The sequence below is a fragment of the Acromyrmex echinatior genome, chromosome 10, assembly GCF_024713525.1.
Source record: "Acromyrmex echinatior isolate Ae372 chromosome 10, ASM2471352v2, whole genome shotgun sequence".
Classification (NCBI taxonomy): Eukaryota; Metazoa; Arthropoda; class Insecta; order Hymenoptera; family Formicidae; genus Acromyrmex; species Acromyrmex echinatior.
This window is the reverse complement of record NC_141861.1, coordinates 3,781,723-3,796,960: the sequence shown is the minus strand read 5'-3', so window position 1 is coordinate 3,796,960 and position 15,238 is coordinate 3,781,723. Positions and strand designations below refer to the sequence as shown.

The window sequence follows — 15,238 nt, the reverse complement described above, 5'->3', positions numbered from 1 at the left end:
GTTATCTCTTTCTTTTTGCTCGGTCTATCTTCCACTTCTTAAATCATCCGACCCTGAAGAGATCGCTCCCGCACACTATCATCATCAAGGGTCGAGCCTACACACTCATATACGTTTACATGCGTGGAATCTTTAAATATCTCAGCGGCGGATTACGAAGACCTATCGTTTATAAGGGACCACCTATATAAAGTTACTGAGAAGTTTAGTCGGCCGTTGTAGTACCTATATCGTGGTGGGTGGGTGAACAGTATCTCGTTGGTTGCGCTCGACACCGCCGTAGTGGGTGGTTGATAGTGATGGTGTTGGTGGTAGTGGTGGTGGTGATGGTAGGTAGTGGTGGTGGTGGTGATGGTGGTGCTGCTGGCTGCTGCTACTGCTGCTGCTGTTCCTGATGCCGGCTCACAGCCGCTGGTGATGGTACGGCGGTGGTGGTGCCGGTATCGGTAGTGGTGGTAGTGGTGGTGCTTGCCCCTCAGTGTCCGGCGCGCCTCCGACAAGCGTGCTTCGGTCGTTACGAGAGGATCCTATGAACGCGCTCCCGGCGTTCATCGCGGATGACATCGGCTGACTTTCTGCCGGCGTCGCAAAACAGAGAGACAGCCAAAGAGACGGACCAGGATAATAACGGCAAGTGGGCAAAACGAGAAGAGTTGCAGGTGGAGGAAGAGAAGGAGGAAGAAGAAGAGAGGAACACGTCGAAGAAGCCGAAGTCGGGACGGGATTACGATCGTATACGTGGGATTACGCGGATTACCGTCGATTCGATCGGGTTGTTGTTGTCGCACAAGGAAGGATGCGATTAGTTTCGACCACGCTACGGTGCTCGTCGTCGGTGACGGGGTTCACGGTGACTGGTTCACGCGGATCGTTGGCGCGGGTCAGGACCGGCCCGCGACGTTTGCCGCATGCGGCAGACAGACACGACAACGACGAGTCCTGCTAACCGACGAGTCGCAGAAGAAGTGGACCACTGCGAGCATCCGGACGCCCGACGATCGTCCAGAGGAGATCACGTTCCAGAGGGGAACACGGGCGACCGTACTCGTGAGCGCGTGGGTCGCTACGGGTGAAGTGTGCCCTGTAGTCGGAGTATCGGCATACGGAGCCACGCCAGACTTTTAAATGGTGCATTATTATTCCGGGGATCTTAGCCGTAGTGAAGAGTTAGGTATACATAGGAAGTGCCCGAGAAAGTCGAGAAGACCCTAGTCGATAGCGAACGACGTCGCCGCTTCATTCGTTCCGAGGAGCCGGCGTGACAGGGAGGAAGAAAGAAAGAGAGAGAAAGAGAGAAAGAGCGAGGGAGAAAGGGAGAAAGATAAAGAGAGAAAGAGAGAGAGAGAAAAAAAGGGGTTAGAGTAGCGAAGTGAAGCGTGCACACACAGTCAAGTTCAACGACCCGCTCGGATTAGCTCGCGCGAACGAGCGGAAGGCCGGCTCAAGGACGGTGTTCAGGAGGAGTCCGACGGAAAGAGAGACGCATGGAAGGAAAGAGAGCGTGAATAGCGCGAAATATATATATCTACAATTTTATATATATATATATATATACATATATATACATATATAATAAATATATATGTACATACGAGGAAACGCGTTTATGAGTGAACGTGAATACGCGGAAGCAAAGCGAATGGCCGAAACTACGAGTGGCGTCCACCGGTCGGTTACGGCGATCCATCGCTTGGGTGAGAACGATTTTAAGGCGCCGGCAACCGGTAGTTGGTGATGGGGGGTTTAGGCGAGGATGCCTTCTCCCTGTCTTCTCTGTCGTCATCATCACCGTCGTCGTCGTCACCGCTACACGCCGTCATCCCCTACGCCGTCGAGTCGTTGTACTGTTCCGTCCCAGGTCGTCCCGTCATCTCCAGTGACCGTCATCGTCGTCGTCGTCGTCGTGATCCCTCGGCATCACCGCAGGCAAAAAGCGAGCCCGTTAACGGCAAGCAAAGGAAGATCCTCACCGGTGCGAGAAACTTCCTGCTCTTCGGCGTCGAATGCGTTGGTAGTAGCGATATCAGCTTCGTCGTTGACGGGGAACCTAACGATACCTCAGGAGAAAGAAAGCCGGAGCCTCTTCGCGCATCAGGTAGGACACTCGGGGTACCGGTATCGGATCAAGAACAGAAGGAAAGAAGGGAGCACCGAAGCAAAAGGAGGAGGAGGCGGAGGTGGTGCGGACGAACGAGGTGACTCGCTGTCGAGATGCACCAGGTGCCCTACGGACACAGCGGTATCTCAAGCGAAAACCGAAACGACAGGATCTTCTGGGAGCAGCAGCAGCATCAGCAGCCCGAGTGCACCAGGCGAGTGTTGCAACAGCAGCAGCCTAGATCTCGCGGTCGTGCCCGTGCTCGTGCCCGTGCTCGTGCTCGTGCTCGTGCCCGCGCCCGTGCTCGTGCCCGCGCCCGCGCTCGCGCTCGTGTCCGCGCTCGCGTACGCGCGCGCGCTCGAACGCGCCGATTGCCGACGACGACGACGACGACGACGACGACAACGACAACGACGACGACGACGACGGCGACGACGACGACGACGACGACGACGACAACGACGACGACGACGACGACGACAACGACGACGACGACGACGACGCGGCAGCGATTACGACGGCACGACGCCGGGCCCGACGTGGACCGCGTGTCCTCCCTGCATTGTCTGGGCCCGGTGCGCACCGTTCACGCTAGTGCCCCGCCGTCGCTGCCATCCAATTTGCTGCTCATAGGATTGGCTCTCTGTTGTCTCGCCCTACCGGCGGTACAGCCGCGTCTCAGCGGCCACCATCAGACGTGTCCGGGTTGCCCACATCAACAACAGCAGCAACAACATCACCATCATCATCACGTTCACCATGAGGGTCCGCCGAGGGGCGGCCTGTTCAAAGACACCGCCACGCCTAGCCCCGATGATCTTAGGTTGGAGGCGATCAAACATCAGATCTTGCAGAAACTTGGCTTGAGGACTCGCCCGGACGTTAACAGGACGTTGGCCACCGTGCCCCGGCACTTGGCCCTGGAGACCCTTTATCGGGCGGAGGCGCAAACGCCGCCGCGCTACTCCGACCGGTCGAGGGTCGACTACGAGAGTGAATATTCGGGCGAGTTCCTTTACGGCGGCGACGAGTACTCGTATAGGAATCTAGATCAGGAGACCACTACCACCGAGGGTAACGCTAGGACCACCGCTAAGTCCTATCAGGGCTACGATGATGTTCAGGAGGAGCTAGATGATTTCTACGCGAGAACTTCGGAGATTATCACCTTCGCCGAACCTGGTGAGTCCGTTAGTACTCACTCGAAAAATCTCTAACAATAAGTCCTCGCACTTTGTTTCGAAAAATCATATTAATTTCTCTTGTTTTTCGCATTTTCATGTTTCGATCAAATTAAAACATTGATTTAACAGTTATACGAACGGTATCGAGAGATTCCGATCGGAGTAATCCGATTAGTACATCAATAATAAGCATGATATATAACTATGGCTAAATATTAATAGTCGGATTATATTTAAGACCATCTTAAGTACAGTCTAAAGATGTCATAAACCAATCACAAGATTGATTATTAACATCTTAAGATATTACTTAAGACGATCTTAAAATAAAAATGGACTATGAATACCGCCCTATGTCTATATATTATCATTCTGACGTTTAAGTCTGACGCGAAAGTCTAAAAATTTTTATTCCAAGACCGTCCTCTAAGTAATGTCTTAAGATATTAATATGCGCGTGGCTTTACTGTTAATACAGTAATTAATTTATGACATCTTAAGACTGTACTTAAGGCGGTCTTATATGATGTTCCAGGAGGAAAGAACATAATGATGTTCACCTTCACATGATCATTAAAAAATGATCATGTGAATGTAAATATCATTTTAAAATGAGCAATATCATCATCTCCCAGAATATCTATCTTTCTTTCTGGGACACTCTGTATAACAACATGTTGATTTTCTTGCTGCTTACGTCCAGCTGCTCTTAAATTTTTCTGTGTACTGTGGCCATAGTGTGTTTTCTACAATAAGCCAAGCTTTAAGTTTAAGGCGTTAATTATCCAAGCTTTAAATTTTAGGCGTAAAAAATTGACCAATCATTGTCGGTTATTCTTTTCACATTCGACTGTGATTGGTCAATTTCTTAAGACGGCTTAAGACTTAAAACTTAAATAATGGTTCACTGTAAAAAATCCGTCATAATAAAGCCTTCAAACGTGTGATAATCTGCACCATTTTAGTACACATAGAGAATTCTGTATTAGTAGAATTTATATATATATATATATATATATATATATATATATACACATGTATATCGATTGTATATATAATTTAAAACGCTACTATAAGAATTGGAGATAATGATCTGTATTTACACTTCACTTTTATTATAAATGTACACATTTATTTCTAAGATTCTGTAGTATAAATAAAATAAACGATATGCTAAATGCGCGTATTCATCGATAAAAGTGAAATGTGAATACAGATCTAAGAAATCGATATAGGTAATCTAACGGATTTGCACTTCGACACAAGAAAATGATTTCTGGATACATTCGTGACAACAGAATACATATGAGAACTATTCAGAATAGTTTCCATTCGAAATTGTGCCGTTTTCTCTAACACACAAAAATCTAATAAATGATTGAATAAATGTGAAAATCCATTCCAAGATACGTGCCCAGAAGCACAACAATTAGCGTAAGATACAGCATGGCAAATTGGATTCATCGATATTAATTTTTATCACTTCACGTTTCTATTTTCTCCGATGCATCCTCGATGCAAAATGCAGGGATTCCGCGAGGAAAATTTTTATTTAAGAGAAACGTCGCAAATATTCCTGCACAATGTCACAGCTAAGCTGCGATCGAACAATTGAGAACGATCTAGAGAACGCGAGTGTCCTTGCTACACGAATGTGATTTCTAACGCGACCGATCTCACACGTGTATAAAGTTTGCTTCCGAGAAAACATTTAAGCGCGAGGTGCCAGTAGCTTGAAGAGGATCCTTGAAAAAGTTGCAAAGATTTCTGCGAAGCGCGAAACGTCGACGTAAGCCGCGACTGGGTCTTACAACTTTGTCAACTTCGTTCGATAAGCATCGCGGCATTCTCAATCAAAATATTCCGCCTACATATAAGAAAATTATTCTGCATCGGATAAAGGACTACTTACTGCATCTATAGACGCGAGCATTCTATTGCACGTCATATATGAATGCTGCAATTATTAATTATTCGCGATACGTCACGTAAAATCATTGAAACAATCAATAATGCAATCAATAATGTCTCTTTCTAACACTTAATTTTATAATGCTTTTAAAATAAACATGTTCTGTATATAAATAACAATTAATATAATTACCATACCAATTTAAGTTGAAACAAGTTTCTTAGCTTCTTGAGTTGGTTCAAGTTGATTGGCCTCTTCAGTTCGCAATCATTTCTTCAATTTGTAATAATTTAGTACAATCTTATTTTTTATGATTTGAGTTGTTAAATACACAAATCAATTGATATCTTAAAAAAATAAAGAATGATGAACATTGAGAGAGTTATGACATTATTCAATTATGCAATGTGGATGCGATTCTGCATTATATTTGGGGTATATAAATCCGAAGCTGTATCCAATCGATAGCGATTCGGAAATGTACGTACATGCGAATTGCAAAAAATCGAAAGCCAACGGCAATTTGATGTTGTACTTTTTTCCTGTCGTTTGATATCGCCGAAGTAAAACTACTGAATTAAGCCGAATTCGTTCGATGCTAAATTGTGCGAGGAGAATTCATTGATTCCACGTCTAATTGGATGATCCAGTCCCTCGATATAGAAGTTCCCCAAACTCTTTCTCATACGTTTCGATATATCGTAATAACGTTGTTCGACCGTATTAAATCGAAAAACATAGCGACTGCTTATTTCGTTTATCGATCACATCTAATGATTACTTGCCGAAATAATGTTATTTCTCGAGGGTCATATTGTTCACGATTGATACTCGGTCATGATTTTTCAGGGCTTTTATTATACCAAGATGTTATAGATGTTATAGATAGTATGATTGTTTATAAGATTGTATTGATCAATGATGAACGTTTATCGCTTGCGAACTATACACGCATACGTATAATTTAGTCAGATTGTCTGTAAAGTATAAGCCTCGAGCCAATCGAAAAGTATTTTAGTATCTATAGAATAAGTTTTATTTTTTAAATATCCAGAATAATTCCTTGGAGAAACGTCGCAATTTTCAACGTTAATCTTTATAGAATTTAATTTCCTTTTCTTAAATCACGAATAAAGGGTTAATTTTCGATTTCGACATTTTGTGATATGTCAAATTAAAATTGAGATTTATACACTATTAATATATTAAAGACTTAAACGATGGTAAATCATACCATAGTACACCTTAATATTCAAAATCGAAGTTTCGCATTATATGATGTTACTTCCATAATTTTATATTTTATTTTGTATTAAAGATGACTTAAACGCTTGAATGGAAACGCGTATTTTATTCATTATATTGTAATTATATTGATTTTACACACACGTGAATATCCAGTGTCGGCTTAATAGCATTAACGCTTCGCTTGATATAAATTTAATATAGATTTGAAGAATGTATGTTTTGTGTCTTTTATCGCGAGACTTGTGAAAATAGAGCGAACGATAGCCTGTGTATTAAATAACAAGTATACGCGAATGGATTTGAAATAGCAAGTTGCAATAAGCTTGGTCTCCGATAACAGGACGACTTCCACGAAACGCCAAACAACACGTCGCATGTTCAACACACAGCGTGCCCGATGCACACAGATATAATGTAATAACTTGTGGTGTGTACAACGCGACTTCGGGGGTTAATCTATCCGCGTGTATTGCATTACTTCTCCGGTAACGACACGTAGGGTACGTTTTATCGCTTTATATGATATGACGTAATCCGTAATAAACACATTTATCTGTACAAATGATTCTAGTTAACAATTGATCTCCCATGATTTTACGCAGCACTTCGTTCTTTCGGATGAGGATCACCGTGGAAAATTATATTGAAAAAAAAAAAAAAAAAAGTTTGCAACAATAAAAAAAGCTGACTCATCGCAAAATTTCGAGTGGCTCGTCATACTTGCAACTTCTACCATGATTCCCTGAATTATTCACTATAACATCATTTTAGTTTCACTTCCTTAGTAGTTTCGCCTAGTTCGGGGCTGAGTCGCGTCCGCGACGCGATTCGTGTACGTAATTGCGGGAAAATCGCGGTCAGATCTTTTTCCGGTTCCAGCAAACGTCAACGACGTCGACGAATCTTGCAGGCGTGTGCGACAGGTAGCGGGGAAAAGGCGGGGATAGGGGTTGATTCCAGGGTGGAGGGATCACGGCGGGTCGTGGCCGACGAAATTTTTGCGAGCTTGACGAAAGGCGGAATACACCGGTCGCTCGTTGACGACGCTTGACGAGCCGCTCGCACGCGTCCCAGCGGAGCCACACACCTGCAGCCACGTGGCCCGCCGCAGTCGGCGCGAGTGTTGCGACAACAGAGAAGCGGTCTATAGTTCACTCCGCAGTTCACAGTAACTCTAAGTTTAACAATAAGGGTAATAGAACCCCAAGGTAGAAACGGTAATGTTGCCCCGACTCTCGTTGCCGCGACGTTAGCCGGCGCTTGCACCTCTTCGCCACCGTTAAATTAACGAGCACCCTCCTGCCCCCGCAGAGAGTTTCGTGCCCCGTTTCGCTCTTTTAAAGCCGTGTGAAACCGTCGCGTGGCGTTCCAATCCCACGTTTGAATCGTCGGTCTCTCGCTTGATAACAGCGACATCGATTCCGGAAAATCAATTCGCTAATAGAGACTTTGTATCGAAATGAGAATTCTAGAAAAAGAAATAATTAAAAATTAGGATAGTCTAAAAATTTCGAGAAATCGAGAAAGAATCTTAAGATTAGAAATATGCAAAATCCTGAAAGGTTTTGAATAATTAAATTGGAATCTGAGTCAAATCAAAAAATCTTGAAAATCTTTAAATTCTCGAAAATAAAATTAGGCTTCGCAAGACACCTTGTACACGTTTTTATTTCTCTTGTGATATTTTACTTCTATATAGGCATTAATTTGTAGAGAAGAAGTAGCTTTTTCCATTCTGATTTACATGGATAGATTAAGGGAAGTATTATATCAGCAAATACTGATAACGTGTCGCGACAAAGCGAAATTTCGGTTTAATTGCAATTTCAGCGCAGTATTACTCGGTTCGGACTCGTTCGCGATCGATTCGTGCGAGCCGTGTCGGGGGAGTCGCGAACTTTTCTCGGCGCGATATCGATGTCTCCGATCCTCGCGCGTTCCGAGCGAGAATTTCGAAGCGTGCACCGCCAACGATCCCGTAACACGAAATCCGTCCGCCGGAATTCCTCCGGTCATTCTCCGATTTTTCCGAACACCTCGCGCGTCGAGGCGTATCATAATGCGCCATATGTGATACTTTAACGTTAATGTCGCTGTGTCACTATACATAGCCGATGAACACGTCATTCTTTTTGAAGAAACTAAAGAAACTATAAACGACCACCATTGCTCGGCCCGGCATCGACCGCGGGGTGGTCGGCGGACGCGCGGCACGCGGGGGTTGCAACGAGGGAAAGTTTGTGTTCCACATTTTTTTGTCTACGTGGAACACGCGAAAAAAAATACCGCGGAACCCGAACAACGCAAGTTCCCACTCCTTCGCGGCCAGCATTTGTAGTCGTACCGACGTACCGCGGATACTTTTCTCTACCTACCCGGTTGAATCGATATACCCGACCGCGCACAACTCCAGCTGACGGACGATAATTACTCGTCGCGTCGCCGTGAATTTTCCCAGCCGATGCACTCAACGTTCTCACCTCGTCTTCCAATTTGTCGTCGAGCCGCGGTCGGTCGTGCGACAGACATCGCGTGCGAGACAGAATTTCACTCCTCATCGCTCATCCTCGATCGTATTAATCGTGGGATCTCTAACGCAATTTATAGTCATTAGCTAACTAAAGGAAAAATCGAGATTGATAAATCGCGTAATTTGCGACGCGTATTTTTACACCTTACACCTTCGTGTAAATTAATGCTTTCAGAGCATTCGATTATTCTTAACATTCCATTAGCGAATGAAAATATAGAGGGAGTAAGTAATGTAATATTTCCACATAATATGATAAACAAGAATTTATACACGATATAGCAGTTAATAAGTTGCCTGATTCAAACGCGTGACCCGCTTTCTAATATAAATCACTTCCAGTCAATTCGCGATTCTTTTCTTGTAAGTTTTAGCAATCATATACAACTGTGAAACTTAAATGTCTCTTAACTCCCTTAGATCTGATTAATGCTTCATGTTAAAAATTTTTTTTAATTCAATTCAAAGACACTTTAATAAATGATTTGTACTAAACAATTAATTTTTTCCAAATTTTGACTATTTTTGCAACGTATACATTATTATGTATATCTGGTTAATGAATTAAATAATTTTCACGGATAATGTTTTTAAATTTGATGTACGTTACAATATATACAGGGTCTGAAGGGGTTAAACATGTTACTTTTTAGATTATTTTCATTGAAGATCAGAAAGAGAAAAAGTTCTCAAGCTCAGAACGTATTCGGTTAATTGGTCCGGGGATGAGCGATGTTTTTCTACGGACACTAGAAAAATGATCTCGGCGGGAAAGTTTCGCTCTTTTAGCACCACAGTAAAAAGATACATAACGCGCCGGTATAGCCTGTTAACGAGTTTTCTAATAATAACTGCATGAGAGTCATACTATCGTTGAAAACAATTTTATTACCATTCAGGTATCGTCTCGTCGTCCTTTCGTTTGTCAAATTCCCATCGATTAAGCCATCCTCTTTTTTAAATTTGTTTGAGAGTACAGTGTATGATTATGAAGTAAAATCCTCCCTGTGGCCACGAAGAGATCGTTTGTCCTTAATCGCGATCTAAACGACTTGTTCTTCTGCGTTCTTATCTCTCTCATAATTACATAAATAGTAATACTAAGAGAGAGAGAGAGAGCGAGAGAGAGAGAGAACATTCGATATAATTATTATTAACCTTTGTGCCACATTATTGGAACAACACATTGGATATGGCACACCCAACCAATTCGATTATTTATTGATTTTATAATTTTCATATGTAAAAATGAACATATTGTAAAAGTTTTTTTTCAATCGAATTAAAGAGTAAGATACGAACTAAATGTATGTATTTTTATTAATACAAAAATTATAGGCAATGAAAAAAGCATTAGAAAAGGAAAGCCGGATATGTCATATCCAGAGTGGTATCGAAGCATTAATTAATTTGTTTTACAATAATAAATGCTTATTATAAATTTATATATCTCTCACATTTGTTCCAAGTGCAATTATTTTAACAATAATTATGATTAATCTTTTTTTATAGATGTCAATAATTATTAAGTTTGATTTCTTTTGAGATCATACTATGTTATAATATAATACTATGTAAATGTATTGAACATCCTATAGAAATTTCTCATCTATGATTAAATATTTTCGATGTGGTTTTTTTTACCAACATGATGCTCTCCTTTCTATACCATACATAACTGGTCGAGTAAAACAGTATAATTCATTGAGTAATCAAATTAATTCATTTCTCCGATCTGATTATTCGGTTTTGCCAGGCCGATTTGGAAAGAAAGATAAAGCAGAGAGGTAACGTTCTTTCACGATAATGCAATGGGAAATTGTACGAATGCAATCGACAGTAGGAAAACTCGTAATGGAGCTCGCCGAGCGATCGAAAGTTTCCACGGTGAAGGCTACCAAAAAAGATCGTCAAAACTCGTTTCGATGGAAACCTTTCAGGCGTTATTGCAAACTACAGGGGATGAATTCTGTGCGATGAAAGCAGAATAAAAATTATTGTCTGGAAAGTATCGATGTTGAAAGATAAATAATGAAACCGCACATGTTTTAGAATTGACAAATCGTTAATCCTTAAGAATATTTTAGCACAAAATATTAATAAATTATTTAAATAAGACGGAATAATCTTGTAATACGATTAAAAAATCGAGATATACTTTGTCGTAGCGAAAACAATTACGCAAGTCGGATTGTTATTTAAAAATTCATTAGAGAGAGATAGTGAGGGTAAGAGAGAAGATATCCGGACCTTGTACTCTCGACAATCGATACAAAGTGTCGGCATATGGCCGTGTAAGTCTCTGATAGCGAGTAAGCGTATGAGGAGGTGTTAACTGTCAGCAATAGCGACAACAGCAACAGCAACAATAACGGTGGCATCGATAGCAACGTGATCAAGCAGCCACAGGGCTTTACAACCCGTGAGTAACGTTCCTATGCAAAAACAACGTTTATATTCTCGCCACCCTTCGCCGAGCTGGCGAGCCATTCCAAAGCACTTTGGACCATAAGATACCATAAGAATTTATGCGTCTCACTCAACAACGCCACCAGCGTTACCATTTCGTCGACGTCGTTATTATCGAGGATGCGAAATCCCGAACGACGATAACGACAACGGTGACTACGATAGCGAGGAAGCAGAAGGGAAAGTCGATGGATAACGAGAGACGAAGAGAGTGCGAAGTTACTGAAGAAGATTAGGCTGGGGAAGAATATCCCTGAGGACAGTTTATTTTTATAGAAAGAAAGATATATTCTAGCGACAAATTCGTATTTAAAGATAAATGATACTGATATGTCTACGAGAAGATCCCTTAGTCTCCATCGATCGAAACCGACTTAGTCTCTGAGCTTATTAGAACTAATTAGAGTTAATTAGTTAGAAAAGGGAAGCTATTTTGCGAAAAGTTACAGAAAGAAACAGAATACACGACGTTCAGTTTGCCTTCCAACTAGAGTCATTATATTGAGTCATTTAAAAAGTATCCGCGGTTTTTTCATTCAAAAATTGAACAAACCGCGGATACTTTTTAAATGACCTAATATATAAATCACACAAGAAAAGTGTGTGTGTGTGTGTGTGTGTGTGTGTGTGTGTATAATAACTTTTTAAAAAAGGTTGTAATTTATAGATAGAAGGAGGGAATATAATTTTTTTTTATACGTTAATGTAAGTATTTGATAAAATAAAATTTCTAGAACATAATTTTTACTGATAATTCTTATTAATATAATTTTATAAATATATTATTAAAATTTTACTTAATGACTAAAAGTTCTGCGATCTCAAAAAGAGTACACACTCAAAACTTTTTAAAGAGGAATCTCGTTCTAAAGAGTGAAAATTGAGCCAGTCTTGAAAAAGTGTGATTCGATCTTCAATCCTTAAGAGTGAGATTGGACTCTTTAGAGTGATAATAACTCTCAAAGTTTTAGAGACCATGTACTCTTAAAAGAGTACGACTGTTAACCCTACTTCCAACAATGCAACGATGTACCTATAGAACGATATCGCGACGATATACGCGATTATTCCTCTCATCTTTTCCTGTCTCTTTTTCACTTCGTCAGCTTCATCGCGTTCTCTTCCTTTCGCACGCGAATTCCATTCCCCTTTAGACGCGGCCATTCCATCGCCATTACCAAACGATGCCGTAAGCCAGAGATCGTAATTTTGACGGTTTATTGTGTCCCACGTTTCTCATGTTCAAGAGGAAACCATTATCTCTGACAGGATACATTGCATACAGTGTATTACCCAGTCGCGCCTAGTGACGGACGGCCGAATCCGCTTGCTTGCTCGCTCGCCCCCGTTCGCGCGCGCATGCTGTTGGCGGTGGTTGATAGTGGTTGGTAGCCCCCACCGAGATATGCTGCCAAGGATCATTTATCTCGGTTAATTACACGTAACGCGCCTTCGCTCTCACCTAAGCGCGACGGAAGTCGCGGAGAAAGTGGTTCCTTGAAAAAGGGTATATTAGCAAAATTTGACGATTTTGGTATCTTTAAAAAGACATTAACAATCAAAAGAAATTGCGAAAAAATGAGAATATAATATATACAGAGTATGAGCGATTTCGACCAATTCTGATTAATTGATGATTAACTCATTAGAGATGAAAAAATAAATAAATTCTCTAATACGTAGTTCATTGTTCGTAATCTCTTTTCGAAATTTACATTAAACATAATTCTATTGATTAATTTAATAGTTTTATTCTTTTTATAAATTTTATTTATTATTATATTTTTATTATTAATTAATAGTCTTATTTATTGTGTCCTATTTTATTTAGTAGTATTATTTGATAAAATAGTATTGATTAAGTTAATCGAAGCCGCCCTAATTCCTTTTCTCACAGAAAAGCTAGACACAATAAAACAAAAAGAGACAAAAAGAGCGAACAGTTACATTTTTTTTTTCAAGTAAATATTCTGCGGTCATCTTCCCTTGCTTCGCACAAATTTACCGTCGACCGCAAAGGGCGTCATTGCCAGCTTTAATGATACAGCATGATCCGTTAATCGATTCTGATACGCGAATGCGTATTATATATTGTGCATCGAGAGAAATGATTAATCGCTTGAGAAGACCCGACTTGCTAAATTCCTTGCGAACTCTCGGCAACACCCAGTAACAATTTCAAGTACGCATGTTTTATTACACAAGTAGAGACGATTCTACGATATTGCGCATGAAACACGCATGCGGCACTGTTTAGCAAAACTTGCCAGGCGTCTTGAGAATTTATGAGAAGACAAGGCGCCCGCCATTAATAATAATAGAAATAGTCTTTTGTCATATAGTAGTGCTGCACGTTTGTTTGTCAATAAAACTAGACGTTAATAAACTAGCGATAGCAATAATTAATAGCTATTATGCGCTTTTACCGCTTCTGCACTTTTTTGAATTGAAATCGATAAAATTAAGTTAATAAACTGTTATAATAGATTCTACAATATTATATAAACTTTATATAATACTGTATAAGCGCTTTATGTGCAATAATGATGCATTCACATATACTATGTGTAAAACTATCGAATTTTTATAGCTGTCTCTTTATTCTCTTCATAGCTTGTAAATTAAGAGTGGGTTCGATGAACAGAATGTTGTGGGTGTCATTTTGAGACACTCTATATTGACTAAACAATATATTTATTTATAAGTATGATAAGTATAATATCTATTATTATATATTTACTTTTACTACATAATGAATTATTACAATATATAAATTACATTACAGTAAATTATATCAATTACATTACGTAGTAAATATGCTCACTACATTGTACCGTTCGTATACAGCAAATTTATACACGGTATTACGGTAGATCTATTTGTTACAACTATATTCTCTAGCAAGAGGGAAGGGGGCTTACTTTGTCAGTATTATAGAATACAATGGCATAAAAATCCGCTTGCACAAACGAATCGCATCGCGACACGATGGTGCGACCTGGAACGCGGGGACGAGGTGACGCGACGCGACGCGACGCGACGCGACGCGACGCGACGCGTCGCGTCGCGACTCGGCGCGACACGATGGGCGAATTGACGCAGTATTTCTCAGGACGTTCGTCATTGCCCGGATGAGATCCCCGTAGACTAGAAAGATAGAGAAAGAGAGAAGGACTCCTGTCGCGCGCATAGATCGGCCATTATGCGCGCTAGACGGTTGTTCTCTTTTAAAAGAACTTGGCGGCGGATCTTTATGAAAGCTTGAGCGTTCGTGGCTCGTAACTCGTGGTTCTTAACAGTCATCGGCTCGCAGAACGTCCTCTTATTTAGCTTCTTCAACTCGACTCGCGTAGGCACATGTTTCAGACTCTCTTCCACTATTTGGACAGGTTAACTGTCTATTAAATCTGCTCCAATTCGTCCTGACTTCTTCATCCTTCGTCTTTTCTTCAAATATTTCACACGCGCATACATCTTTTACGTATTCATTAAGTTGTGCGACATGAAATTTATAATATTGATCAAATAAAGTTAAAAATAAAATTTTAATAAAATCAAATAGTTTTATTCTTATATAAAAAGACAAATTTTTCAGCTTCCCCTTTTTAAAGAATTCCAGTTTACTAATTTTATAATTTTACTTAACGTTATCTAATTTTAATTAACAAATGGAAAAATGAATTTATTCGCACCAATGTAATATATTCATTGCTTCAATATACATGTATGTAACCCACGAGATACATTGTATTCATTTTGATTCGTATTCCTTCCAGCTTACTCGCATATTCATTAAT

At 40.8% G+C, this 15,238-nt stretch overlaps 2 protein-coding genes across 2 annotated transcripts in view; one reads left to right on the top strand and one right to left on the bottom strand.

The window, feature by feature from the left end:
• LOC105143331 (uncharacterized) overlaps positions 1-15,238 on the bottom strand; it is an 83,905-nt gene that overhangs the window by 45,713 nt on the left and 22,954 nt on the right. The gene's annotated exons all lie outside the window — the stretch shown is intronic.
• The window catches only part of Actbeta (inhibin subunit beta), a 30,159-nt gene continuing 15,189 nt past the window's right edge, over positions 269-15,238 (top strand). The window contains 3 exon segments of the mRNA XM_087410637.1: positions 269-2,542; positions 2,544-2,618; positions 2,620-3,280. Coding sequence (XP_087266763.1) covers positions 1,754-2,542; positions 2,544-2,618; positions 2,620-3,280 — 1,525 coding nt within the window. The 5' untranslated portion in view covers positions 269-1,753.